This window comes from Macadamia integrifolia, chromosome 2, assembly GCF_013358625.1.
Source record: "Macadamia integrifolia cultivar HAES 741 chromosome 2, SCU_Mint_v3, whole genome shotgun sequence".
NCBI lineage: Eukaryota > Viridiplantae > Streptophyta > Magnoliopsida > Proteales > Proteaceae > Macadamia > Macadamia integrifolia.
The window spans coordinates 43,928,101-43,956,090 of NC_056558.1; the positions used below are offsets into that span (position 1 = coordinate 43,928,101).

The 27,990-nt window shown below is 37.4% G+C and overlaps 3 protein-coding genes across 7 annotated transcripts; 1 reads left to right on the forward strand and 2 right to left on the reverse strand.

Annotated features, from left to right (window-relative positions):
- Positions 1-41: 41 nt before the first annotated feature.
- LOC122066811 (protein NPG1-like) lies at positions 42-5,221 on the forward strand. 3 transcript variants are annotated; one of them, XR_006136481.1, is made up of 6 exons: positions 42-92; positions 581-836; positions 946-2,159; positions 3,223-3,370; positions 3,477-3,779; positions 4,517-4,649. XR_006136481.1 is itself a non-coding variant. In XM_042630646.1 (5 exons), exons 1-5 carry the CDS (start codon positions 69-71, stop codon positions 4,834-4,836), a joined length of 1,962 nt encoding a protein of 653 aa, XP_042486580.1. In that variant the 5' UTR covers positions 42-68; the 3' UTR covers positions 4,837-5,221. The 3 variants fall into 3 exon arrangements, 1 of the variants encoding a protein (XP_042486580.1); XR_006136482.1 differs by having other exon boundaries at positions 3,656-3,779; XM_042630646.1 differs by lacking the exon at positions 3,477-3,779 and having other exon boundaries at positions 4,517-5,221.
- A 2,146-nt stretch (positions 5,222-7,367) lies between these two features.
- On the reverse strand, positions 7,368-10,683 carry LOC122059515 (small nuclear ribonucleoprotein E-like). The gene is made up of 6 exons (XM_042622332.1): positions 10,508-10,683; positions 10,325-10,351; positions 10,149-10,211; positions 8,008-8,086; positions 7,846-7,891; positions 7,368-7,739 (listed from the first exon to the last, which is right to left on the reverse strand). Exons 1-6 carry the CDS (start codon positions 10,547-10,549, stop codon positions 7,730-7,732), a joined length of 267 nt encoding a protein of 88 aa, XP_042478266.1. The 5' UTR covers positions 10,550-10,683; the 3' UTR covers positions 7,368-7,729.
- A 6,061-nt stretch (positions 10,684-16,744) lies between these two features.
- On the reverse strand, positions 16,745-27,626 carry LOC122072136 (succinate dehydrogenase subunit 5, mitochondrial-like). Of its 3 annotated transcripts, none has more exons than XM_042636696.1 (6): positions 27,469-27,626; positions 27,211-27,361; positions 26,971-27,058; positions 20,819-21,132; positions 20,534-20,719; positions 16,745-16,989 (listed from the first exon to the last, which is right to left on the reverse strand). In XM_042636696.1, the coding sequence occupies exons 2-6, from the start codon at positions 27,340-27,342 to the stop codon at positions 16,930-16,932; spliced, it is 780 nt and encodes a 259-aa protein (XP_042492630.1). In that variant the 5' UTR covers positions 27,343-27,361; positions 27,469-27,626; the 3' UTR covers positions 16,745-16,929. The 3 variants fall into 3 exon arrangements, with proteins under 3 accessions (XP_042492630.1, XP_042492631.1, XP_042492632.1); XM_042636697.1 differs by having other exon boundaries at positions 27,211-27,370; positions 27,469-27,606; XM_042636698.1 differs by having other exon boundaries at positions 27,211-27,378; positions 27,469-27,582.
- Positions 27,627-27,990: the final 364 nt, after the last annotated feature.

Sequence of the window (27,990 nt, forward strand, 5' to 3'; positions counted from 1 at the left end):
GAAGAAGAAGGTCCTTGCCAAGGATTTGAACCACCACGACACTCTTCACGACACTCATCACAGTGGCAATGGCAATGAGGAAAGAAAAAACTGTAAGAAACTCAAACCTCATCATTTTGAACATTTTCAACTCAATATATTTGTCTATCAATACGATACCCTCTACTTAAGTATTTATGCATTCTACATGTTATATATAGCTTTTTTTAACTATTTTTTTATGCAAAAGTGTATAAAAATGTGTTCCTTATCCATTTATGTGCGTATCTCCGATACGATACGATACCCTCCAATACGTATCTTAATTTTGACCGACCGATATGGCGATCGATACCGATACTTTAATCCTTGCTTGTAACAAATTGGGTCATAATTGATCTGCCACGTGGCGGATATTGGGTCCGTCTACCTAAAATCTTATGGTTGGACCTAATTATGTGGCGTATCTATGCGTTTTTAAAGCGTTTACATGTGTATCTTTAGTGTATATTCTGTCTCTCTGATGCATCTCTTAAAAACACTTTCCTGGTATGCTGACCGATACCGATACTTGACACCTTGATTTCTTTGCATTTTGCAGGAGGCAAGAGCCCTTCTTGGAAGGTTGGAGTACCAAAGAGGCAATGTGGAAGGCGCTCTTCATGTTTTTGATGGAATTGACCTTCAGGCTGCTATGCAGCGGCTCCAACCTTCTCTCGCTGGAAACCTATCTTCTTCTAGAAGGGGTCGTGCCCGAAGTGATTCACTGCACGCTACTTCTCAGCATGCTGCTAGCCTGGTTCTTGAAGCCATATACTTGAAAGCCAAATCTCTTCAAAAGCTCAATCGAACAAATGGTTTGGACTACTCTAATGATTAGGCAACATTTTGAAATGACTTGATGAGTTTTATTATTTAATCCCAAGTTCTTTATGCACTGAGCCCAGTTCTATGGGAATGTTGCAGAGGCTGCTCAAGAATGTAGAAGTGTCCTAGATGCTGTGGAGAGGATTTTCCTTCATGGCATACCTGATGTACTGGTGGACAATAAGTTGCAAGAGACAGTTAGTAAAGCTGTAGAGCTCCTCCCAGAGCTTTGGAAGCAAGCTGGTTGTTATCAGGAAGCAATGTGTGCTTACAGACGTGCTCTTCTTAGTCAGTGGAACCTTGACAATGAATGTTGTGCAAGGATTCAGAAAGCATTTGCCATATTCTTGCTTTACAGTGGTGCAGAGGCGGGGCCACCCAGTTTGGCTGTTCAGATAGATGGCTGTTATGTTCCAAGAAACAATCTTGAAGAGGCGATTCTCCTTTTAATGATTCTTTTGGGGAAATGTTTCTTAGGTAAGACCAAATGGGATCCTTCAGTAATGGAGCATTTTACATTTGCTTTGTCTCTATGTGGCCAGACATCTGTTTTGGCAAGGAATATTGAAGAGCTTTTACCTGGAACATTTCATCGTTGTGACCGCTGGAAAGCTTTGGCTCTTTGCTACAGTGCAGTGGGACAAAATGAAGTTGCCTTGAATCTATTGAGGAAGTCTCTACACAAGCATGAAAGACCAGATGATCTCCAGGCATTGCTATTGGCTGCAAAAATTTGTAGTGAGGACTCTTTTCTTGCTTCTGAAGGAGTGGAGTACTCACAGAGGGCGATTTTGAATGCTCAAGGGGTGGAAGAGCATTTAAAGGGTGTGGGTCTTCGCATGTTGGGTCTTTGTTTGGGAAAGCAAGCTAAGATTGCCGCCTCAGATGCTGAGAGGTATCACCTTCAGTCTGAAGCTTTGAAATCATTAGATGAGGCAATGGCTTTTGAACATGAAAACCCAGAATTAATTTTTGAGTTGGGGCTTCAATATGCAGAGCACCGGAACTCAAATGCAGCCTTACAGTGTGCAAAACGGTTTATAGATATGACAGGTGGTTCCATATTAAAAGGTTGGAGATTGCTTGCTCTGGTTTTGTCTGCCCAACAACGGTATCCAGAGGCTGAAGTAATTACAGATGCTGCTTTAGATGAGACTGCAAAGTGGGAGCAAGGACTGTTGCTCAGATTAAAGGCAAAATTGAAGATCTCCCAATCATTGCCCATGGATGCAGTGGAAACTTATCGGTTCCTTCTTGCACTGGTCCAAGCCCAAAGAAAGTCTTTTGGGACTATCAGGAGTAGTACCTCTCGGGTTAGATTCCACTTCATTAAGTTTGTGTGTTGGTTCATGTCAGAGTATATGAGAGCATGTATTGGTTGGAGGGCCACGGGTGACCATAGACCTCCATACCGTATGATTATATTTGATACAAGCAGTTAGTTTCCTATTGGGTTTAGGGTAGTTGTTAGCTAAGTTAGAGTTAGTTTCATTTTTTGATTATGCCTTCTACTTTCCTATGTGTGTTATGACATTGTAATAGCTAGTTTGAAATAACGCATAGACCTCCATACCATGGGATTATATTTGATACAAGCAGTTAGTTTCGTATTGGGTCTAGGGTAATTGTTAGCTAAGTTAGAGTTAGTTTCCTTTTTTGATTATGCCTTCTACTTTCCCATGTGTGTTATGATATTGTAATAGCTAGTTTATATATTGAATGAAAGGGGTAGTCCAAACAATATAGTAGTCCCAACCATATGGTTGTGACCACTAGTTACACCAATCTCTTTGTCTCTCTCTTAGTTCTTCTTCTTTGATTCTGGTTCTCAAATCTTTACTGTTCAGAATGCATAACCTACTCTTGCAAGCTGTTGGGTAATTATCCAACTCAATGATGAGATTTTTGAATGGATAACTATTAACTATTTTGTAACTTATCTATCTTACAATGAGATTTTTGTAATTATTTAATAATGTGGTTGGCAAGTCTGATGATCCGAGACATAGTGGTTAGGGTATCTCAATCAAATGGCATTTCTTATGCTCCTTCGTATTTGGCACATGAAATACTTTACTGTTGATCTGCCTTCAATTTACTGAATGGGCACCTCAGATTTCCTCATTTTGGTTCCTCATGAATACCATGATGAGTCAATTATGCTCCTAAGGGGCATGAACAGACAGACTGACTTCCTCTCATACACATGTTTCAGATCCTTTTTTTCTGTGTTAACTGATTTGTGATTAGTTAAAGTGACGAAAGAAGTAAAAAATGAGGAGTTAACTTTGACACATTTATTGACAATATGCACTCAACCACACAAGTGATATAGTTTTGCTCCTGAATTCATTTTAGCTTTTGTTTTTACATTAGGTTGAGGATGACAATGTCAACGAGTATGAGGTCTGGCAAGGTCTTGCAAACTTGTACTCCAGCCTGTCATATTGGAGAGATGCTGAGATATGTTTGGACAAAGCTCAAGCACTGCAGCAATATTCTGCAGCAACACAACACACAGAAGGTAAGATCATGGGAAGTAAAACCTGCATCAATTAAATTCAGTTTCCAAAAATTTCCATAGCGAAAGAAGTAAAGGTAATGACAGAAGACAGATTACTGTCTCTCAGTGTTTCTTTCTTCTTGCTTTGGTTGTATCTATTCTGGACGAAGCATAAAGTTAAGCCATTCTGGATTAAGGTGTCTGTCCTGTGAGTCTCTGATGAAGTCTCTCCAAGAAACTGTATGACTGAAAAGCAGAATATCCATCCTTGAAGCTAGCATTTTTCCTTGTTTTGCTCATTTTTAGAACGTCGATAGGAATGGAAAGTCTGAAAAAGAGTTATTAGAAAAGCATCAAGCTACTTTACTTCAAGGACAGATGGATGCATGTCTCTGTTCGGGTGTGCACTGAAATTGGTCTGCTTTTACAGGTTTGAACTGCTTATTTGGCATATCCTTGATAAACTTATCGATTTTCCCAATTTGTTGATTCCATTGCAAGTTAATTAGTTTGGTGGGGAGTGTTTTTTATCTGAAAATTATCATAAAAAAACTAGTTTGGTGTAATTTATGATCATCGGAATGCTATTGAAGAAACCCAACTTTTGGGGGCAGGTGGAAATAGGAGGAACCAAGAACATGAATCTACTATTATCTTTCCTTCTGTTTCATGTGGGCCATTGTATCTTTTTTGGGGTTTAGTTGGTTGTCAGATAAGTCTGCTTGTATATATGATTATGGCCATTATTTTGTGGATCTCTTATGGGACTTTCACTTGTATTCTGTCTGATAGGATATGAATAATTAGTGATAGTTGCAACTGACTGGTTTTTGGTGATAAAATTGTTGAAACTATTCTTAAGAAACCCCTCGGGGGAGAGAAGTAATGTATGAGCCTGAAACCCCAATTCTATCAACCATTTTGAAATAAAATACAGAAGACATCTCATACCTGGAGGCTGGAGATATGCTTTTTATCATGACAAATTAAAGAATTTTTTTGCAAAACAAAGTTATCATTCTTATTTTGGCCATAACTTCACTAGGTCTCACATACATATAGTTGTAGTCACTCTTCATCATCTGAAACATTCAGACAGTTGTCGTCCTTACTTTATCATGTGAAACATACATATATTGTCATTCTTATGTTCCGTATCTTTACTAGGTCTTATGTACAAAGGACGTGGACAAATTAACGAAGCTTTGGCTGCTTGTAGTAATGCTCTTCTATTTGATGAGAGTCATGTACCTACGAAGGTGTTAATTGGTGCTTTGCTATGGAAGATAAGCCCCAAGGCATTGCCTGTGGCACGAAGCTTCCTCTCAGATGCATTGAAGCTTGAACCCACCAACCGTCTGGCTTGGTGTTATTTAGGGATGATACACAGGGATCATGGACGTTTAGTGGATGCCTCTGACTGCTTCCAAGCAGCATCCATGCTCGAAGAATTGCATCCCCTTGAAAGCTTCAGTTCAATACTATGAGTTGGTATTCTATGGAAGCTTACAGGAATATTTCTGTCAACATGGAGCTTCAGTTTGAAACTCAAATCTCCGGTGCTGCTTTGTTGACCACATTTCTTATTAGGTAAATTGTTGAGATTCAGGTTCCATTTGTGATCTTGTAGAGGTTATAGTTTTGCTGCAATCAATCGTCATTATCAAACCCCAGATTTGGTGAGCACTGTAGGATAGATGTAAAAATTTATAGAGCTTCAGGCTGATCAGGGTATTCCATGTAGTGGCAGTTCCGGCCTTTGTAAAAAGCATATGGAGGATATATGCACTATGTATCATTTTCTTTGTAATTATAATTGGACAATTTAATTTTTATTTATTTTGTCCTCTCTAGCGTGGACTTTCTGATTTTTATTCTGGTGCAAAACAGCAGCTTATTGATTATGAATCCTTAAGCTGTGTTGAATCAGATTAGTTATCTACATAGTCAAAATCAAATTCGCCTTCAACTTACAAGGTGCCCTATTCTGCTAGCCCATTTTAATAAGATCAGTGTAACTTATGGTGCTATGGCGTGCATCTAATGCCTAGAATGGCCTTGGGCTCCGTGCCAAGGTGTTCCTAGTCATTAGATGCACGCCGGACACTGTGTTGCACCGCAGAAGAGCTCAATCTCCTCAACAACCTTGCCATAGTGAGATCTACCACGTAATAAAGAACATTTTGTTTGGTATTCCTTGGAACTCGCAGCAGTCAAGGTTTTCATTTTTATTATTATTTTATAAACAGCAGCTCACTCGAAGATCCCTCAACTGGACTACCCTTTCAGGGCTGGGGTGGCATAGTTGATTTTCTTTCTTTTTTATAGGTACTGATGATTCATTTCGGGGGACACCATTCCATTGACATATTTGTAAAGATAGGTTGTTTTGCAGGAAACCTTGCTTGCATTGAGTTTCTGATGGGACTAGCTGTGGAGGGCTTAGTCATTTCTCCTCGGCAATGGCTCTTCTCATCAGTCTTCCCCAGTTTCTCTATATCAACTCAGAGCTTCAGTACTGCACTGGAAGAATGAATAACATTTCTCATTGTTCCCAATTTTCTGCTGCTTTATCTAAATATTCCTATGGTCAAATTCATGAATTAAAATGCATTTGGTAATCCAGTTTTAATAGAAAATTCAAGGCCAAAACTCTCGTTTGGACTCTTTTGTACACAAAATTACAAAGAAGGCACTAGGTTTTCTTCACAAGCACCATTGTCATGAATCACTATGCAAGCAGTAAAGAAATGCTAGTTTTGATGTGGGGTTTTGTTCTCGCCAGTCTCACCGCTGAAATTTAACATGTAATCAATCCAAGCCGTTCCTTAATTTAAATTTCAGCATTCTAAAACTACTGTTTGCCCACCCTAGGATTATTTACTCTACCTTGGAAACCTTTTTGCTGTTTCAACCCGTGACCAAACAATGAAATTTCCTTGTACCAAAAATAAAAATTTCCATTACTAGTGCTGCGTTTATTATGAAATCTTGGATTACATTCTAGATCGATAATGCATTTCAAAAAATCATACCAGTCTAGACAATCGTGCACAATGACACCCATCTATCTTTGGAATAGGTCGACAATGGGCTTATTCAACTTCTCTCAAACCACCTAGCACTCAAAATCAACTTCTACACCTAATCTTTCGGTTGACGTATTTTTCAAGTTTTATAGATCCAGAGAAGCATTGAAACAGTCGCTCAAGATGTGTCCTAGAATATCCCAAACAAATCCGCATTATAAATAGACACCTTTGATCCTTGGAAATTAAAGCCTTTTGGATCTCCACCTTTCATTTTGGGCCATCCTTTTTTTTTTTTTGGCTCATTCTTTTAAAATATCCCCCAAATCTGCTCTTTGACAGGCCCGAATCATAAGACCAGACTTGGAAGTATACTTGAAAGTAGAAGATAGTATCTTATTAGGGCTTCTTCATCCTATTCAGAAAGTAAATAAATCCTATCAGAAAGTAAAACTACAGACAACCGTAAAACTCTACTTTGAAAAAAATGAGGTGATACCTGCACAAGAGAATTCAAGGAATCAACACCCACTCATCTAAATGAACAAATCCCCTAGGACACCACCACCTTGGATGCTCACCAGATATAACCCATAATAAGACTTGAATGCAATCTGCACCTCTAAGACCAACTGATCATTGACCTTAATATTTCTGACTGATCTTCTCGATCCCTGTTCTTTCTTTGTTTTCCTATCTGCACATCACAAGCTATAGAAAGACTTGTCAAAAGGCTTCATTTCATCGATGTCTCTGTTCTGCACAACCATTCTTTCTCTATTCTCAACCTATGGCATCTATCCCAAATGTCATCACCATTTACCTTGATAGCTCCAACTTCACTCTTCTTTGCTGGGTCCTCAATGAAATTTCCCATAAGGAAATCCACAGGGTAAAGACTCAGTAAAATTTTCTTTTTGGGGTGGGGGGAGGTGTTATTCGTACCTTGACCATACCCGCAATGTAAAAACCAATAGAAATTTGTTATGTGATTCCTAAATAATCAGTTCAATAAATTGAGATGTTAGCAAGTTAAAACTCTAGGCCATGTTCACATTTAAGACAACTTACCTAATTAGCAACCTTTGACTAGAGAATTTTACAAACCCAATATATAGCGACTGTCATAAAGAGCATGTTACCCCTCCCACTTCAACAAAAAGGGCAGAGCCAAGTACTTCATATGCTGATAATAACAGGTGGTACATCAGCTCTGTAAAATTTTACTGGAGATCTTCAATTTTACATGAGAAATACATTCAAGTTGAAAGAAAAGATAGCACTAGAACGAGTAGAAACAGGATGGGATGAGGTGCACAGAAACAATTTTTCAGGTGATTTCTCTGGAACATCATTTTCCGCTGGAATATGAAAAAAAATAAGGTGAGCTATGGTAACAAGATAGATCGTTAAGGAGAAAGAGAGGAAAGAGAAAAAAAAATGCAGAAATAATTTGGTTCCACGTACGTGTTCATCATCAGAGTGATGTTGTCTCCTTTAAGAAGAATCCTTCCTGAATAAAGGTGAGCAATTCTTAAGCATATAAAAGCATAGGATGAAAAACACATAAAAAACTGTTGTCAACTACATAAAAAACTATTGTCAACTACTCCATGAAAATGTTAGTACCCAATGGCTTTCTGATGTTTTTCTTGATGTGGACTTCTTCAGCATCATCCAAAACCAAATTCATGTACTCATCAAACCCCTACAAAACCCGAAGAGAATATCAAATATTCTAATTAAAAATCAAAATCTCAGAATAATCGAAGTAGACAAGTTCAAAATTTTTATTATCCAAGAGTGAATGAAATCTATTTTAATGTCACTGAAAGGTAATTTGACTGTGAGCTATTATAGGTCTCCATGTGACCGATCCACCATCGTTCATCTCTCATCCATATTATTGACTGATCAATCACTGTTCAACCTTGGCTATTCCCCCAAGTCAATAAAAAATCAAGATATCCCGAGAGAAATCAACATTTTATGGCTAAACTCAACTCGGCCCTATCCCAGCTAAATGGGGACGGCTGCATGGATCCTTTTTCTCCATGAAGCTCTATCCAAAGTCATACTTATTAATAGTCCTAAGTCGTGCATGTCTTTCCTCACCACTTCTCCTAGAGTCATTTTAGGCCTACCCCTAGCTCTTTTAGGTTCTTCAATCTAATCAACTGACACCTTCATGCTGGAGCATTCAGAGGCCTCCATTGCACTGACCATACCACCTCAAACAACTTCTCACAACTTGTCATGTATCGGGTTATTGCTAAATTAGCTCTAATTGGTTCATCCCTTAGTATCTTATAGGTTTACCATTCATCTATCTCAACATCCTCATTTCAGCTACATTAAGTTTGTATGTTTCTTTACTACCCAACATTCAGTTTCCTACATCACTGCCATTCGCATACTTGTCCTACAAAATTTTCCTTTTAGTTTTAAAGGAATGCATCAATCATACAACACTCCAAACACACCCCTCCATTTCTTCCACCTATTCTAATTCTTTGTGTAACATCATCATTCATTTCTCTTTTATTAATGATTGAACCTATATAACTAAAATTTTTACTTTGCCCTATCTCCCTATCATCAATTTTTACCACCCAAATTCCAATCCTCTATAGTGACTAAGTTACACATCATATACTATATTTTTGTTCTACTTATTTTGAAACATTTCGACTCCAAGGTTGATCTCCATAATTCCAACTTCGCATGTATCTCTACTTTTGTTTCATCCACAAAAACAATGACTTCAGCAGAAAGCAGACACCTAGTAAGAGAACCTGGTTTAACTTAGAGATAGGTTTCTGATTGTGCCCAGAAGGTAGGATAGCAGGACACAAAACAAGACATAACTGGTTGAAAACTAGTGACTCTAATCTCCCTGAAATTCTGGTCGAGTATAGGAGACAAGATAGAAAGAATTTTAAAAATTTTGAATAAATCCAACTGCTAGATCAAGTCTTTGAAAATGGAAAGTTTTCAAAACAGAATTAGAAACTGAACAGGAAATAGCAACTGAAACTTTAGAAGGTACACTTAAAAATCAGATTTAGAAACCAGGAATAAGTTGGTTAAGGATTTTGAAACTCTCAGGAATTAGTAACCAAAGCTGGGTTCTGTTTATCAACTACAGGGGTGCTATGCTTCAGCTCAACAGAATTGGGAACCTGCATATGAAGGCCACTCCAAACCCCAGGACCGATGTCTAAGATGTCTAAAACCAGAGGTGAGATCAGAATTGATTCACAATAAAAAAAACCAAACTCGTACAAATAATAAATGAGAAATTGTTACTCAAATTTTTGGTGGGGGTGTTATAACCCCTTTCAAGTATGGTAGACTATAATGCAATAATACCGGAAAACTTAGTTGATTAAGCCAAATCCTGTGAAGTTAGCTGTAAAATACAAATTTGTTATCACATTACGCTACTTCTTTTTTTCAATTAACTTTACATTTATTCATTGTAATAATAATGAAAACTGCAGTAAGTACCAAAAATGGCAGCAAAGCCGGGCAAACCCATTCATAGGTTTGCAAAGCCAGAGCTTGATGTCAAATCCCTTAGACCTTACTCCTAAGAAAATCATGGAAGCATTTCTGAAACTTTCATCAGCAGTAAGAGAAACCCTTAAGGTTTAAGCCGTAAGGAAACCCAATAAAGTTAACCAAACCATATGGGATTTGGACTAACCGAACTGAAATCATAACCAAAAAATTGAAGAGGAAAATGAGGGGTGGAAATAGTAACTTACAATGATACGCCCTTCAATCCTCAAATCCTTCTGCTCAAAAAGCCAAATTTGAATGCGAGCTTTCTGCATGAAATCAACAGAACAACAGAAAATAAAATCTCGAAATAAAGAGTTCATCAAATTTCAAGAATTGACACAATGAATCCATCAAAGGAGACGACATAAGTGTGACTTACGCTCTGGAGAAATCTGAAGATGAGATTCTATCGACAAGTTTGCAACCCCATCAACCCAAACAGCAAAGGAAAATATTAAAGTTACATAGACGAGAATGGGTAAGAACTTAAACAGAAGAAAGGCAGAGAGAGAGAGAGAGAGAGAGAGAGAGAGAGAAAACGAGAGTGCTCCATAGAACTTACGATGGGCTGGGTCATGATCCTCTGAACTCTGGTGGTCGCCATGGCTGTATGATTCGGAGTCTTTCCCTCCCAGTGAAATGCGTCTCATCTGTCACTGCCGCTGGGTTTACGGTTTCCAAGTTTCGAACAAGGAATCAAGCGCGAGACCGCGAAGTATTTTCTTACGAAATGATATATATTCTAGAGAAAAAGCCCTTTTTTTTTTTTTTTTTTTTCTTAAGGCACTTTTGGTATTTAGTTGCAAGGGAAATGCAAGTATTTCTTTGAGAAAGTGATATAAATAAATCACCCTTACCAAGAAATAAATAAATAAATAAAGGACGAGAGAATGCTATCTAGGTATGAAACAAGGCCGGGTTGGGCCGTGTATCTAAAAACCCTAACTCAAATTTAAGTCTCAAAACTCAATTTAGGCCCAACCCATTCCTATTGGGTTCATGCTCAAGTCCAATCCTACTGGGCTTAGGGTTGGGCTGGGTCGGGTTGGGTCGGGTCAGGTTGATCCTAACTAGTCTTGTATTTATTTATTTTTTTGTTATATTTTTTTTTTTCAGGTCAAATGTTAAGTTCATACTTACCAAAGGGGGATGAGGAGATGTTAATATTATGATGAGCCATTGTCCAACCTTAATCCATAAATTTGCAGCAAGCAAGGTTGTCAATTTGGTTATAAGATAGACCTTTTTAATCACCTGACATCACCATATCTCCCAGAAACTAGATAGACCAAATTTTGTTCCAATTTTTCATGATTGATACAGTATCTAAAGTTCATATCAATACATGACAATAGACACGAAGACAAGCTATGTAAAGAAAAAGGGGATATAGTTTGGCCATTTGGACATCTTAGCTCAATAGGTAAGAGTATGTAACTTGTGTAGCACACAATGTGGGTTGAAGTCATATAGACTACAGACACATGATGTGGGTTGAAGTCATACAGACAGCTTGTGTAACGTTGTAACACATGATGTGGGTCCAGGGGAAGGGAAACACTATTGCTAAACACAATAATAGATCAAGGTTAAAATCGGATTGGGTTGGGCCTGGCTGAGCTGGGCCTAGGTCTCAACCTAGACCCGACCCAACCCTGTCGGGCTGAGCCAAGTTGATCATCATAATCGGGTTAGACAAGGTTCGGGCTCAGGGAGGGTTCGGACTGTCAGGGCCAAACTTACACCCCTAATGCCATCCAATAGGGCACTACATTCTAGTGCCATTAGTCAATGAGATTAGCGCATGTGATCATCTTCAATGCGGGCTAGCATTGCCTTTTGCACCCATAGTGTCTTGACATAGGTACACATAATCGGTTAGAATTCTTTCTTTTATAAATTTTATAGGAAATACAAATATTTAGTCATTCTTGAAACACTTGGATCATATTTTTTACCATTCCATTTAATTCCTGAGCCATTTTAAATACTATGAACCAAACAAAGTTTTTTTACGGTTCTTGAATTAACTAAGCATGATCATGCTTTTGTGTCACATATTTTTCATTAAAGGTTAATGAATAAAGAGAATGCCACAGGTAATGTTGATTTGCTACCTGTTGTGATTGAAATTAATCCTACCCACAACCAAACCGTCTAGTTTTAGGATGTTGGATCGGTTTAGATTGATATTCATAGGTTAAGATGTTGCAGGATTAGGTTCCCACAATGAGTCTTTGCCACCTTAATGGGGATGAGTTACAAAAATTTCATAATTTTGTGTTGTTATTTCAAAATGTATGTAATTATTTTAAAGTGATTTACATGAATGTAGTGCAATCCTCAAGTTATTTACATGTGTTTAGGACTTAAATCAGGAACTGAAACGGATGACCACCGTATGGCTTTTGGTTTATAAGTTTCAGATACCATTTACACTTGCTTCTTTTAATGGGGAATTTACTATCAGTCTCCAACACTTGACCTATATTTACTAAAACTCCCCTACCTTTTACTTTTTTACTGGTACTCCCCTGTTTTTTTATTTTTACATCTCTTTCTCCCCTGCTCTTTTTAAATGACCAGATTACCCTTCCTTTTCACTTGTAATCTATTACACTTTTTTCAAATTGGTTGATTCAAAACATTGTTTGAACCAAACCACTAACAAGTTTTGTCTTATCCAACCATCAAAGATATTGTAAATTAAAAGAAAAAAATTGTATCCAATCTATATCTCTATCGGTATCATATGTTCTAATCGGATACCACACGTTTTTTTTTTTTTTTTTTTTTTTTTTTTTTTTTAATCCTTAGATTGGTTGAGATCGATACCAATCTAATACCGATAATAAAATAGATTGCTAAATTTGAGATGATGGATGAGATAAAAATAATAATAATAAAAAATAAATAAACAACATCCCTAATGATTGGATGAGACGAAATTAAAATAATGATAATGATAATAATAATAAATAAACAATATCTTTAAGTGCAAATTAGCTAGTCAATATCCTTGATGACTGGATGTGACAAAACTTGTAAGTGGTTTGGTTCAAACCATATTTTAAGAATTTGAAAAAAAGTGTAATAGATTACAAATGAAAAGAAAGGATAATCTGGGTATTTAAAAAGAGTAGGGGAGAAAGAGATGTAAAAATAAAAAAGCAGGGGAGTATCAGTAAAAAAGTAAAAGGTAGGGGAGTTTTAGTATAGGGAAGTGATAGTAAATTCTCCTTCTCGTAATTCATAGCAGCTAATATCAATTGATTTCTCATTTCATCTTGTTTCTTCCGTTTATTTTTCTTTTGTAAGAATTTGTGTTAAATATATGCCGTTTGCCAAATAGTCCATCACTGTTTTTCGCTAAATTTCTTTGTTCTAACTAAACTTTTTGATCTCCACCATTCCATTGTTTGTGACCATTTTTTCACCTAATTTATTGAGGCCAATTTGCCAATGTAAAGAAGAAACAAGTTGCAGAGGGTAAAAAGAAGACAAGAATTTTAGAGAAAGCCTAGCTTGAATGACCATGTATAAAGATTCCTTCCCGGTCCTAGTTTGGCAAAAGAACACACCCTTATGTTTCTCTTGACCCTATTCATGACCAAATTCAACATTGGATCTAGGATTCTGCAACTATTTGGTTTATAGTGAGGTGAGATATCCACTCCATTAGATGACCCCAAGCCCTCCTATCCCACCCAAAAAAACAAAAAGGAGTTCCACACATGGTTGAATATAAATATGTTGACAATAAATGTGAATCCATTGCTTAATTCTTTATTTACTTTACCAAAAACATTGGTAAACTAAATAAAGAATTTAAATTTCTATATCACTATTACCATTGCTTAGAAATTAAGAATAAAGTCAATTTTTTTACTTTTCAAAATACCAATCGTGGGGTGGGTTAGAATCTTAATCCTGCGGTGGCTTAGTTCTAATCATAATTTACATAATCTTTTTGTTGGAGCTTCAATGGGAACTAAAAAAATCTAAATATTACTTTTCATAAAAATTCCTCGAGATAAGTATCCTCTTGATACTGATGTGTTTAAAAATAAACCTCTTAATATTGAAGTGATTTATCGCATATGGTGTATTTTTTTCAATGACTGATCTACCGACTAGTAAATCACACCCTTAGCCTTTCATTTCATTCTTTAAACTGCTTCAAATGCAATATGTTGATGCTATGTCCTAATGCAGCAGACCAATGCTTAAGGAAACAAGTGTCATTTTGGCTCATAAAGTGAAAGCTATTGTAGGAGTTTGTGAACCAATGCCACTGGCTGGCTCAATGGTTAAAATCTTATGTTGTAATTTGGGAACCACGGATCAAGTATTGATAATTCAAAAATATGAAAAAAAATAAAGTAGTAATCTATGAGCTTGCAACATGTCATGGAATTGAATGATACATGAAAGTTGGATAGTCTTTCAGTGACATTATAGTTTAATGAGAAACTAGGGAAAAATAATGTAAACTAGGAGCGATAAGTGAATTGCTAATTCTCATGAGGAACTGAGATGACCCCTCTTCTGATAGTTTGCTTTACTCTTTCACTCTATGTTGTAATTACCTTCCGCTTTTAATGTATTTAATGCCAACTCTAATATGCTATCACCAACAACAGTTGAGATCCTATCTTTTGATACAAACATAAACAATCTTAATATACTAAATTATCAAACACAGTTTTATACTTATGTTATTATTGGTTTTCTCCAGTGTCTCATTGTTGTCCCTAATTGTTTCAGCTTCCATCTATAGAATCAGATGATATTTAAAAGGTTATGGTATTTATAGATGAAATTTTCATGCCAATGGGAGAGTATTGAGAAGTTTAATACATGCTTAGATGAAACTAAGTCATGGTGAATCACCCTTGTTATCATATCAAATGAAAGCAATTGTCCAACCAACCAGTCAAATCTTCTGCATTCTGTTTTTTCTCAAACAGGCTGAGCCAGATAGGCCTTGTTCTTCTGTTTAAAATATGCAGTATTTAAATGGAGGTTTAGGCATGTTCAACGGAGGTCTTTGGATGCCCCAATTCAGGATAAGCTTAGAGAATGTCGGGTACAATGGTTTGGGCATGTTCAACGGAGGCCTTTGGACACCCTAGTACGGAGGAGTGACCAGATGCAGATGGATGGAGCTAAAATGGCTGAGGGCAAACCAAAAACGACCATTGATGAGTTAGTAAGAAGAGACATGCAAAAGTTAAGTCTTCACCGAAGTATGGTATCAAACAAAACTACTTGCAGGGTTATGATCCGAGCTACCGATTCGGGAGTGGGATGTCCAATTTTTTTTTTCTTTTTGACCCTTGAATCCATGTAGCCGACCCCATTTAGTTGGGATAAAGCTGAGTTGTGTTGTTGTTGCTGCTAAAGTTTTTTATGGTTGGTCTATATATGGAAGTATATATGGAAGTTTTCATGCAGTAACCTCCTAATGTGCCACATCGGAGGATAAATACCGAATTCAACCATTTATTAGGAAAGGCATGCTCTTGATTGTTAAATTCAATTTTCATAGCAAGACTAAATCATCTAACCTCAATTTATTGTCATCTTTCCCTTATATTTTTAACCATCCATTTTCTTTTCAAAATATAATGAATCTTCAAAGCTTTATAATCCCAAATGGATAATGTTGATTGAATTCAAATTTGATAAGTAATTAGAATATGATGAGATCTATTTATACCAACAACGTGGCATATATTAGGTCCAACCACCTAACATCCCATTGTCGGACAGACCACAAAACACGCTCTCTTAAGCTTAATTGTATTTTTTATAAAAATGTATGTATACAACAGCTTGTCACTACTCCTAAAGGTGTTTTCATCTAAATTCATAAGCCAGATGATATATATAATGTCATAGTATATATTGACAATATAACACATGTAAAGGCAATTTTCCCATAAAAATATTTAGCCACAACATATTGGGATTTCGACAATTTTGCTAATACAGCTCAGCAAAATCTTGTAGACTTTTTATTTCTCCTCTTTTTTTGGGTGGTCGACGAAACTGAAATTTGTCACCAATTGTGATCCTTTTCAATCATAAATATAAATGATCCATAAAGACAATGATAACATTTACATAAAGTATAAAAGACAATCATGTAGCCGATCCAATTTAGTTGAAATAAGATTATGATTGTTATTGGTGTCGGAGGACAACCATGTTCTTTTCTGATGTGATCACTGAATTTTGGATCATTTGCTGTTGAGGGATAACATCTTCCAAATTTCATTCAGTAAAAGGTGAATTTTCCTTCAGCCACACAGTGGCAGACATTAATGGCCATACAGTTCAGGAAAACTTTCCCCTTAAACATACTCATATGTGCACTAGTTGATGAAAAGATTAAAAACCAAAGGGGAAAACATTAAGAAAAGTATACTGCGTAATTTTGATGGTCAGTAAACCACATCGAATTAATAATCACTGCCCATATTTGGATTAACCAAGCTCCTAATGTTCAGATAAAAGAAAAATGATGTCTGGAACAAGCAAGCAAGCTCGCTCAAGAATAGGGCATTGATACTTTTCTCATTACTTCTAGTTGGTTGGATGAGGAGCTATCTAGTGGGTGTTTGGTGATGTTCTTGGGATGCATTACCATAATTCTCAACAACACAACCATCTCTTGACAAATAACTCATGATGATCAGGAATGCATCCTGTGCACATCCCAAGATCATTTTCCCGCTGAACTACCACTGTAACTAGAGTTCTATGGAGACAACACCAACCAAACTCGACAGTATGAAAATAAACAATTTCAATTACAACAAAAAGATTCCCAAGGTGAAGGGAAGAAAGCTGAACAATATTTCATTATTCACTTTTCCTGTAAAAGCACTGGATTAAGTTGCTTTTGAGACAACATGCATGTGAGTAAACATCTCACACAAAAGAAAAAGCCTATAGTAAAATGAAATCTTTCCAGAACTATGGGGCTCTTTGCTCGACATAGGAGCCAGAAAGTCCAGAAGTTCCAAGAACTGTCACCTGTAATCCAAAACCAAGGAATGTTAGTACAAGACTACAAATATTTGCTGACTTCACTGGAGAATAGGACAAGTTGATAAAAATGAGTGGAGCTACAAAATCTCTTGATAAAATCTTATCACAAACTTCTGTGGGATTGCAGAAAATGAAAAGGAGGGGGGAGGGGGGAGGGGGGAATGCAGAAACACCGTCCTGAGAGAGAGAGAGAGAGAGAGAGAGAGAGTGATACCATTAAGATTGTCCAATTTAGACTTTATTTTGGCTCATAGAAGGGTTCAATAATCATTAGGCATTTTTACTTTTGTGTTTATTGACGTAATGCGCCTCTTTTATAAGCCCATATTAGGGTCTCAATTCTGTATACAGGATTAAGTATATGGATAAGTTTGCGTAGATCTTATATGTCGTTAACTGAGTTAGTTTGGTCTAGAAAGAACCCTTTTATTTAATTATTTGAAGTCCCATTGTAAATCAGTAGTTTATATTGTTTGGGTCTTCCATACAAAGAATTTGGTCAGGTCAAGTTAGTTTCCTTTAGGTAACTTGAAGAGGTAGTTGCTTATTTGGTTTAGGAGTCCTCAAGTTAGTTTATCTAGTCTTTTTTTTTTGGTAGGAGTTTATCTAGTCTTTATAAATAGGATTGTAATCCTAAAACCAACATGAACTTTAGTGAATGAATTGATTTGATTTTGGAATATCGGTCATTACCAATTTGGTGCTCTCTTCTTCCGACGATTTTCTCTCTCTCCCCTATCTTTTTTTCTTTTCTTTTTTTGGTTTCTTACCTGTGATATTCCAGTTGCAAGCTTCTTTTCTTATCTTCGTCTTTTGAATATTATCTTTTAATCATTTATTGGATATCAGGTCAGTTCTGTCTTCCTCTGCATTTGCTTTGAGTTTCTATCCTGAATTCTATTCCTATTCCTTAGTTTCAAAATCTAGTTGTCTTAGATTGCATAGAATCCTATTGCTAGCATGTTTTCTGAATTTCTGAGCTACTAAGCTTAATTTCGAATCTCTGATTTCACTTATTGTCGAGGCTTCTATTACTGATAGTCCTGCATATTTGATTTCCCCAATAAATCTATTTTAAGTGCTTATTTTTTCTGAGATCGAATTCTGATTATGTAATCCTGTTCTTTGCTGTCCTGTCCTCAGAAGGAATTTCCAAGATCTCAGAATCTAACCACCGAACTGAACTGAAATTTTAATATCTTGTTCTCCCCAATTAAACAAGTCTTCGACCAGAATTTGGATATTGTTTTTATCCCCTATAATCTGGAAATCTACTTGTTTCTGAAACCTATTAAGATCGAAAGCTGGTAGAGAATAGGAGTAGGGGCTGGACAGCTTTGGGTCAGATTTGACTCCGTTCTGATCCTGCTGTGTGGGTGTTTGAATGATGAGGGTAGTAATAGTGCAAATGGTGATGGACGATGATGGCTGAATGTTGAAGATGGTAAGAAAACTTTGGCAAAGCTAGAGTCCCACTCGTTCCCCACTGTAAGAGTCTCACCTAAAGCCCTCTTGAGTTACACAAGAAAATGCTCCGATAGTATGCTTTGAAAATTCATTGGTTTCCTTTGAGAGCAGCCAGGATTTGCATCATATAGAGGTGGAGATCTTGAGTACACACAATAACATTAAAGAGAGACTTAGAATTCCAATAACCCTTCGGAATTTCCCCTACATAGATAAGTAGGTAAGAAATCCTAGACATAGAAATCTGCCTCCAAGACAAAGAAAACTGATAATGGGAAGGCACTTAATGCTCCCTTGGAAGATGAAAATGCATATGGGCTCTAACTAAACTAATGAAGTAAATCTCGTTTTCCTACTTTTTATCCAGATTTTAAGCCCAAAGTGGCCTATTACAATGAAAAACCATGGGAACAAAGGCCCAATACCTACATAACCCAACCCAAGGCTTATTTCGAACAAAATAAGCCCCTTACGTGACTTATCTGCATCAGAGAGAGAGAGATCATTCATGAACCAGACATGCACAGGGTTCACAAACCACCGGTCAATATGCACTTCACCTAGACTATTTAAACTGAAGGTTGACAAAAAAATGAAACTATCAGAGTCGAATGTATCCTCCCGGCTTTCACACATAAATATGGAAAAAATCTAAAATGAGACGTTTGCAGGATAGATATTCATTCATCTGACTCAAGCTTTAGGCCCTAGAGAACTTTGTGGAACCAAATAGATTATAGATTCAATAAGCTGCATGTCTGAAGTATAAAACAAATAACAGTTCAACGTGCAGAATTATTGAAATAAACTGAAGCTGGATAAACCTGGATCCCATTAGGAATGACGGAATCAAATAATTGGAGGATTTAGAACTGGTGAACCAACGAAAGACTTGGAAAGAGGAACTTGAAGGTTGGTTTGTCAACAGAGATATAACCTGTATTTCGAAAGCATTTATTGATGTTATGAAGTCATGACTGGGGGTAGGATCTTTAGATATGATGGAAAATTTTAGCACATAAAACAATATAATACAGCAATAGAGGGTCAAAACAAAGATAGTTCTGTGTGAAATCAACCATCCATTCTAAAAAACTAGACTGAAAAATGCACCAGAATGAGAAACAGTTTTCACCTCTCTTATCCACCAAAAAGTTCTTTCTCACACTAGTTTTCAATGGGCACAAGTAGTAACCGTGCAAATTGGAGGTAAAAATGTAAAACCACAAATTTTATAACTAATCAAAGAAAAGGGGATTGAACACTTAGTCAAAGAGGAGGAGGGTGCATCTAGGGTACTGTTGGTCGCAAGCAGAACCCTTTGAAGGAGACAAGTTCCACTGGAATTTGGCATTGCCATAGTCAATGATAATCGGAGATCCCATACCTGATCTTCCCAGTTTATGTTTCCATACCAAGGAGGATTGTCAGATGATAGAAATGTTCAAAAGAGAACTGGAGGGGCTAGGTGTTTGCAAAACAGACCATTCAGAAAAGTGAAGCTTCATGACCTTGTGCCTCTTGAATTTGAACATTGCGAATAGTCATGAAATCACCTTCTGGTGGCATCAACTCAAATGACATTTGCTTGAATAGCTTCTGTTTTGTTCATGTTTCTAGAAAAAAACTGTGTACATGTAACTTCTTAAAGGGCACTTAATGTAAGATTAAGCACGAACTAAAAGAGATCAAGTGAAAATCAAAAAACTTTCATGACACAGTTGAGAACCTAGTTATCCGAAATCCAGGCCAAGAAAACAGCAGAAACATGCAATGAGCTTTCGCATGAAATAGAATTACAAACTTCTGAGACAAAGAGAAGACATCAACAGAGTATATAAACAAGGATATTTCTAAACATGAATCAAGATAGAACAAGAGATTACAAAAAAAAAAAATACACTTCTAAATATAACCAACTTTAAAACACAACCACATTAGAGTTTATAAAGATTCCACTTTGTGAGAATCTCTAGACAGGAACTATTTAGCATGTAAACCTTAAAATTGCCAATTTTCCATGAACATAGATCTGCGAAGGAAACATGCCAAAGAACTCTACCTTTCCCCATTCAGCACCAAGGCCACTGCACCTCATCTTTAGGTGTATCATCTTTGTCCCCAGTTCAGTCTCAACTTTCTTCCGTAGGTAAGACTCATCAGGACCAAATGCATCCAAATATGTTGTGTACCGTTGGTAGGCCGCACGGAGTGCATCTGAAAGCTCATCTGGCAAGGGGCGAACATTCTGCAAAATAAATTCAAAATCAGAAAATTACAGTAACCAAAGAGAGAGAGAGAGAGTAAAGAGACAATCAAGTCCGAGATCCAGTCATTAATTGCATACCTCACCACTCAATCCAATGGTATCATCAATCTCCATCCTCAAAGAAACAAGGACACCACCAAACTGCTCTACAGCCTCAGCTGCACGAAAGACATTTGCCAGGATCTCCTGACCGACCTTGTCCCCTGTATTTTTGGACAATGCATTCTTGGCATCATGAATTAAGGTATCTGGGAGCTCATCCCAACTTGCAGCCATTAGATCCTTGAACACATTTTCAATTTCCTGGTCAGCTATGGTAGGCATGTGAGTTAAACCTTCATCACTGAATGAGCGCAAATTGCCAATGCCCATTGCAAAAGGTGGCCTGCAATCTGGGGCCATTTGCAAAAACAGAAAATTAGTAGTATATCCAGGAAAAAAAAAATGCTTTAATGGAAGCAATAGAGAAATGAGAAATTTAAGGCATCCATCTGCCAGATTGTATACGGGTACCAACAGCATTTCAACAGATCTGCACACATGTACATGCCAATTGGACTATGGTGGCACAAGAGGGGGGGAGGTGGCATGTTAGCCCTAAAAATTTTAGAGTTGGGGCTTGGCTGAGAGCACTTCATCCTCGGCGGGACCTACTAATACTACTGCCCAGACTACCAATCCAAATATGCAGTACCACTTACGACTGTAGCCATATATATTGCTAAAAGCATGTGATACTTTAGACAGACAATCATGAACTTAGTCCACCTTGGCATTAAAAACCTGCTAGAGACCCTATGATGCTTGCATGTTGGACATTTTTAGAGCAATGCTGCTGGTAGCTTACTAATTTGTCGCTTTAATTTTTACTTATCGGACAGATTACTACTTTTACTGCTTGTAGATAAACAAATATGACTAGAATAATAAGAAGTGAAGAATAAACAACTGCAAGTCCATACAATTTGAAAGAAATCCAAAAAAACTACTTTTCAGCCCTACCAACAATATATTTATCATTCCTTTTTTATAGATAAAAAATTATTTCTTCCTTAGTTGAGAGTTTCCCATCTATAGCATATCTTGAAACCCATCAAGATTATACAGGAAAAAACAAAAAATTCAACCCATTATTACATACTGTTGACACTGATATCAGATTGTCACCCTATGGGAAAGCCCAGATATGTCACTGGCCACTCCACTTATCCGTACCCAAGAATGGCGCTGCATCGCAGCCACCATGGACTTGTGGACTTGTTCAAGTGAAATCTCAACCCCATGATCTCCTGAAAACAATTTAAGATATCCCTCAAATTGGCAAGCCACTCTACTCTCCTCAAGATTCGGTGAATTAAATAGTGTCATATCAACTGCAAAGTTTAAATGAGATAACTCTAGTTCTCCTGTCCAATCTTAAAACCTCTCACCAAACCCAATTCACTTGCATTGGGTGAGAGCCCACTAAGAAAAGTCAGTGACTAGGGTGAAAAGAAATGGAAACAAGGAGAAACCAAGACAATGGGTCACCTTGACTCAATCCCCTACATGCCGGGAAAAAAAAACTGTTAGAAACAGCATTGATTAAGATAAAGTAATGGTTGTTGGTACTGCAACCCTGATCCCATCTCCCTTATCTTGACTCAAAACCCTTTTGTTCCATCATATTATCAAAGAAGTCCCATTTTGGGTCCAATAGTATTCATAGGTACAAGCTCCCCCAGCCCTTTTCCCAAAAAAATCTATAGAATTGCTAGATACTAACATCTGATCTGAATTTGCCTCTTATTCACCAATGCACCTCTATTCTGAGCTACCACATCTCCAAACACCTTTTGAATCATCCCAGACAACATGTTGGCACCAATCTTGTAAATACTCATTATCAAACTTATTGGCCCAAAGTTGATTTGACAACAATAATCTCCGCCTAATACTTCTTGGGAATCAAAGCAATGGAAGTGGAATTGATACCCTATTGTTAGGATATTTCAAAGGCCTAAGATGCCTTTAAAGAAACTGGATGCTCAAAACCAGATCTCTTATAGCTCCTAGAAATCCCAGCTAGGCTTATTAGTTAGGACTGAACTTTTAAGGTTATAAACTACAAGGCCTTCCTAAACTCTGACATTGCATCAACTAAGGAGTTGATTTGGTGGCTCGTCTTGGAAGCCCAAAATTTGTATTCTGAGAATTAAAAATCTGTATATAACAAAAATTGACTAAGCTCTTTGAGGAGACTATTGTTGTATGCTTCATCCGAAACTTCAGGGATGACTTCATTTATGTCTGTGCAGGCCAGTAATACCTTTGACACCCTACGTCAGTTGGATTGAACTTTTACTTGGTTCTTCTTTGGCACTGGAATCTTTATTTTGTTTTCAGGTGTTACTCAACAGCAACAACATCAACAACAACACCCAAAACCTTATCCCAACTTTAATCGTTCTTGTGCAACGAGTCACAACCAAAAACTATTTTTGCTCATCGTCTACTTGGATTTGGGTTATTTGACTTCATCCTACATCACTCTATAGCTCTTGGAGAACTCTTACAAATTGAGCATAGTTGTCAAAGTGTCGCCAAGGCGTCCAAGAGACCCAGTTGGGGTCTGGGTTACTGTCGCCTTACTATAAGGCATAACACTTAAATGTTTTTATATATATTTTTTTTTAATTTCATTTACTTAAGATATTATTCATAAATAAGGAAATATCCCCCAATTTGAACCCAATAAAAATAGTTTTAAAAATCAAATTCCAAAAAGATAAAAAGTCAACCCCCATCCAAGAACAAAAACAAAATTTTTGGTTGTAGGGGCGATTTTCAACTTTCAAATGCGGAGGTTTTTCTCAATTCTGAAGTTTTTCTTATCATGGTAAAACATCACTAAAAACCAAAAGTCCGATAGAAAAATATTTTGTTTTGATGTCCATAAAATTATTTTCATTTAGACGATTTTAAAGCATTCGCGCACTTTAAAATAAGTTTGACTAGAACATAACTGTCATTACAAGTCAGATTTAAGTACTCTTAGACTTGTTGGAAAGATGGTTTTGTGCTCTACCTAATACAAAAATTCTCATGAAAAAAATAAAATCATTTGACCAGTCAAACTTATTTTAGAGAATGAGAACATTTCTCTAACTGATGATTTTTTATGACTTAATGTGGATTTTTCATGACCTGATATTGCTTATTGTTGATTTTTGACAACTTGATGTGGCTTAATGTTGATTTTTTTATGATACAAGATATATGTAGCATACTAAATAATGTTAAAAATAACACAAGTCGCCTAGGAGGGCGCCTTACTGCCTAAGTGCTTAGGCACTCCTCCGCTGCCTTGGTTGCCTCCCGCCTTAACACCTATGGAAATAAGTTGTATAAGCCAATGCAATTTCTCTTCTTCAGTTACCTTTTATCTTCAATCTAGCAGGTTTTATGTGAGGGTTGCTGGTTATGTGGAGGCAGTGATTGACGTTATATGGGTATTGTAAGTAGTGGGTGTGGTTATGCAACAATAGGTATGTAATGGGTGTAGTTATATGTATGCAGCTGGCAACTAAATTGTAGTAGAAGATGGTTACTAGTAGTGGAAGGGTAGTTATTTGTGATGGGGAATATGGGAGCCCGTTATGTTACTATGTATGCTTATTTAAAAGGAAGACAATGAGAGAGAAGGCATGAATGGATGATGACTTAATCTCCTATCTACCTATTTTCTTATCTTCTTTCTTTTTCTTCTCAACATTCCTTCCTCACTTCTCTTTTCAACTACTCAAGTCCAAGGATTAACTCCGACATTCCTTGAGGAAGTAGAGGACGTGGCTGACCTCTGGGCTGAGTCCAAGGTTTACTTCCAACACCATTGGTAGTCCAGGAACCTAACATTCTGGTAATAGAGCCAGTGACGGCCAACGGGCAGTGATTCCAACCATAGTTGCCACAACGCTAAGGTGACACCAGCAATGTGACCAAGGCAATAGTCCAGGCTGAGCTGCCTGGATGCCTAGGCAATGCCTTGACAACTATGGTTCCAACAGATTCAGGATCAGATTGGAAACATCAATACCAACCAAGAGAAACTTCTCAAGCAGATGCATGACATGTCCAATCCATTACCATGAGGTTTGACAACCTCACAGCCTCAATCAATCGAACTTGGGAAGAGCGATCCATCAACCATGACGACCATGGGCAACCTATAGGAAGCAGGACCAATGGAAGACCCACCATACCCATTTATACGAAGCTGGAGTTTCTGCACTATGACGGAATAGTAGACCCTACAATCTGGGTCTTGCATGCAGAGTAGTTATTCGAGTTCCAACATACTCCCCTAGAAGATCAGGCTCTGAGGGCAGCTTATCACCTAGAAGGGGACACCCAGTTTTGAAATTCTTTAAGGAACAAGAAGAGCCCCTCACCTGGAATCGTCCCAAGGAGGGCCTACAATCATTTTGGGCCAACCCAATACGAGGATTTCTTTGTGGACCTCGCCAAGTTACGACAACAGGGGAGCGTGAGGGAATTCCAAAGTCAATTTGAGAGGTTGCTGGCACAATCATGAGGGCTATCAGAAGCTTTCTCCAAGGTTTTACGGGCCATACAAAATTATGGAGCGCATTGGACTAGTAGTGTACAAGCTAGATCTACCACCCGACTTCAGGTTCCACCCAATGTTTCATGTCTAACTGCTCAAACGACAACTGGGGGTCAAGGATAAGGCTGATGATAATCTACCCACAACGGATGATGAAGATACCACCATACAAATCCAACCCAAGTCCATCTTGGACCGAGGCGACTTGGGAGGATAAACTACAGTTCCAATCTAAATATCCCAATTTTGCATGTCCTTGAGGACAAGGACGACTATGAGGGGGTGAGAATGTTTAGGTGCTAGTTACGTGGAGGCAGTTATGGACGTCATGGGTATTGTAAGTAGTGGGTGTGGCTATGCAACACTAGGTATGTAGTGGGTGTAGTTATTTGTATGCAGCTGGCAACTATATTGTAGTGGAAGGATAGTTATTCGTGATGGGGAACATGGGAACCCATTATGTGACTATGTATGTTTGTTTAAAAGGAAGACAGGAAGAGAGAAAGCATGAATTGATTATGACTTAATCTACAATCTCACCTCAACTTCCTCTTTTCTTATCCTCTTTGTTTTTCTTCTCAACTTCTCCTTCTCACTTCTTTTTTCGACTACTCAATTAACCTGAGTCGTGCCACATCTCACCCTTCAATATTCCTCGAGGGGGCAGAAGACATGGCCAACCTCCAAGCCAAGGCCGAGGATTACTTCCAACACCATTGGTAGACCAGGCAACTAAAATTTTACTGATGTTCTTAAAGGTGCCACAATATCCCTTTTCCCCTTCCATTACAGGGAAATCTACTTTGCACCAGCATGTACATTTATTGATCAGGATAAGGGTACTAAAGAAATGCATTCACTTCAAGTAAATGGGAAACATACAAAAGAATAAAAAAGGGAAGCCTTTCAAGTTTCAAGAATGCATACCAACAAACATTGGCAATTTCTAAAAAAATTCCCAAGACATGTCAACCAACTGTTGCCAATTTTTAAGCTGATTTCAAATAAGTTGCTGCAAATATCCTCCAGCCAATGCAGAGCTTTCCAATATGCATATGCTCAAAAATTATAAATAAAGGGACCATCATGAATAAGTTCATCTGTTTCAGTCATCATATAGAATAAATAAAACCTGTTTTGATTAATCTCACATGCAAATTTCAACCGCAAACATGAAATTTAGGTGAAAAAGATCCCCCTCAAAAGTAAGGTAGCAAATTAGCAACAGTAGTTAGTTAGTTTTAAGGCTAACAGTAAACTTCAGCAACTCCTATTGTCCCCTCTATATCACTCCAGAAAAACAAAACAAAACAATAGGTTATCTCCTCTAATTGCTAGGCTGTTGAAAAATCCACTGGTTTACATAATTCAGCAATGGAAAACAAATAAAAGGTACTGCAGAACTTAGTGAGTTTTAAACCGACAATGAATAAATGGAGAGCAATATCCTTAAATTTTAACTAATATTTCAAATGTTAAAATGCTAATATTTATGCACTTCTTTCTCCAAGACCTTCTACCTGGATTCCAGAATAGATTTTGACAGTATTAAGAAAAGAAACTATAAAAGCAAAGGGGGGAAAATGAAAACCTCAATGACATAAGCAGAAAATATGACTAGTACCTGATACCTCTCCTACTCCACCTCTACGGATGCTCCTGGATGTGAACAAACCTCGTTGACCAACAAGAGTTTGGCATTTAGCTATCAACTGCAACAAAATAAACAAACAAATTTCATTTTGAAAGGTGTTCTCATTGAAACCACCAATAACATCTCATGCAGATCCATTTATAAATTTAAGATAAACAAAATCATTCAAAAAGAGAAAAAATAGAAGTTGCTTCCCATGTAGAAACTCACAAATCCAACACTGGCATTATCGGTAACTGTATCAGATAGAATCGAATCTCTCCACAACGAAGACGAGGATCGAAGTCCAAAACCCGAGTTTATTCTGAGAATTCCCCTGCAAATTGCAGTCCTCGATGCCATGATCGATTCGTTAAAGCTCCTGAAGCAGTTAAAGAACTAGGTGTCAAATAGATCAAACACATAGAACGGAGCAAATGAAATGAGGTCGGAAAAAGAGAGAGAGAGAGAGAGAGAGAACGCTCTTACCTTAATCCAACACTAGCAGAGAGGATCGAAGCCAAAGGTTGAAGAAACAGGAGACAACCCTCTTAACCAGCCCTCTTGAGGGTATTATTTATCGAGAAAATTCAGTAACTAAAATGGATTAAATAAATGGTAAATCTGTTAAGAGAGAGTGAGAAACGAACAGAAGGTTTATGAGAGTACTTCTTCTAATGAGCGGTTTACAGCTCAGGCCAAGCTCCCCTTCACCGAACCGTTGGATCAGTATCACTTCCGAGAAGTGTTTCGAGCAACTCAAGATCTGACGGAGTATTGGTATATTTATCATCTTAAAAATTAATCGAAGAAGAAGAAAAAAAATAATAATAATAGAAATGCCAAGCCATGTCGATCACAATTGATATGGGAGCCATCAAAGAGATCCTTGATACCAAATGTCCACCATGACTTGATTCTGTTTTTTCTTACACCAAGGCCATGGTCAATGTGTGATGGCTCAAGGTGACACCAAACAATGAGGGTGGTTTTGGGCGGGGGGGGAGGGGG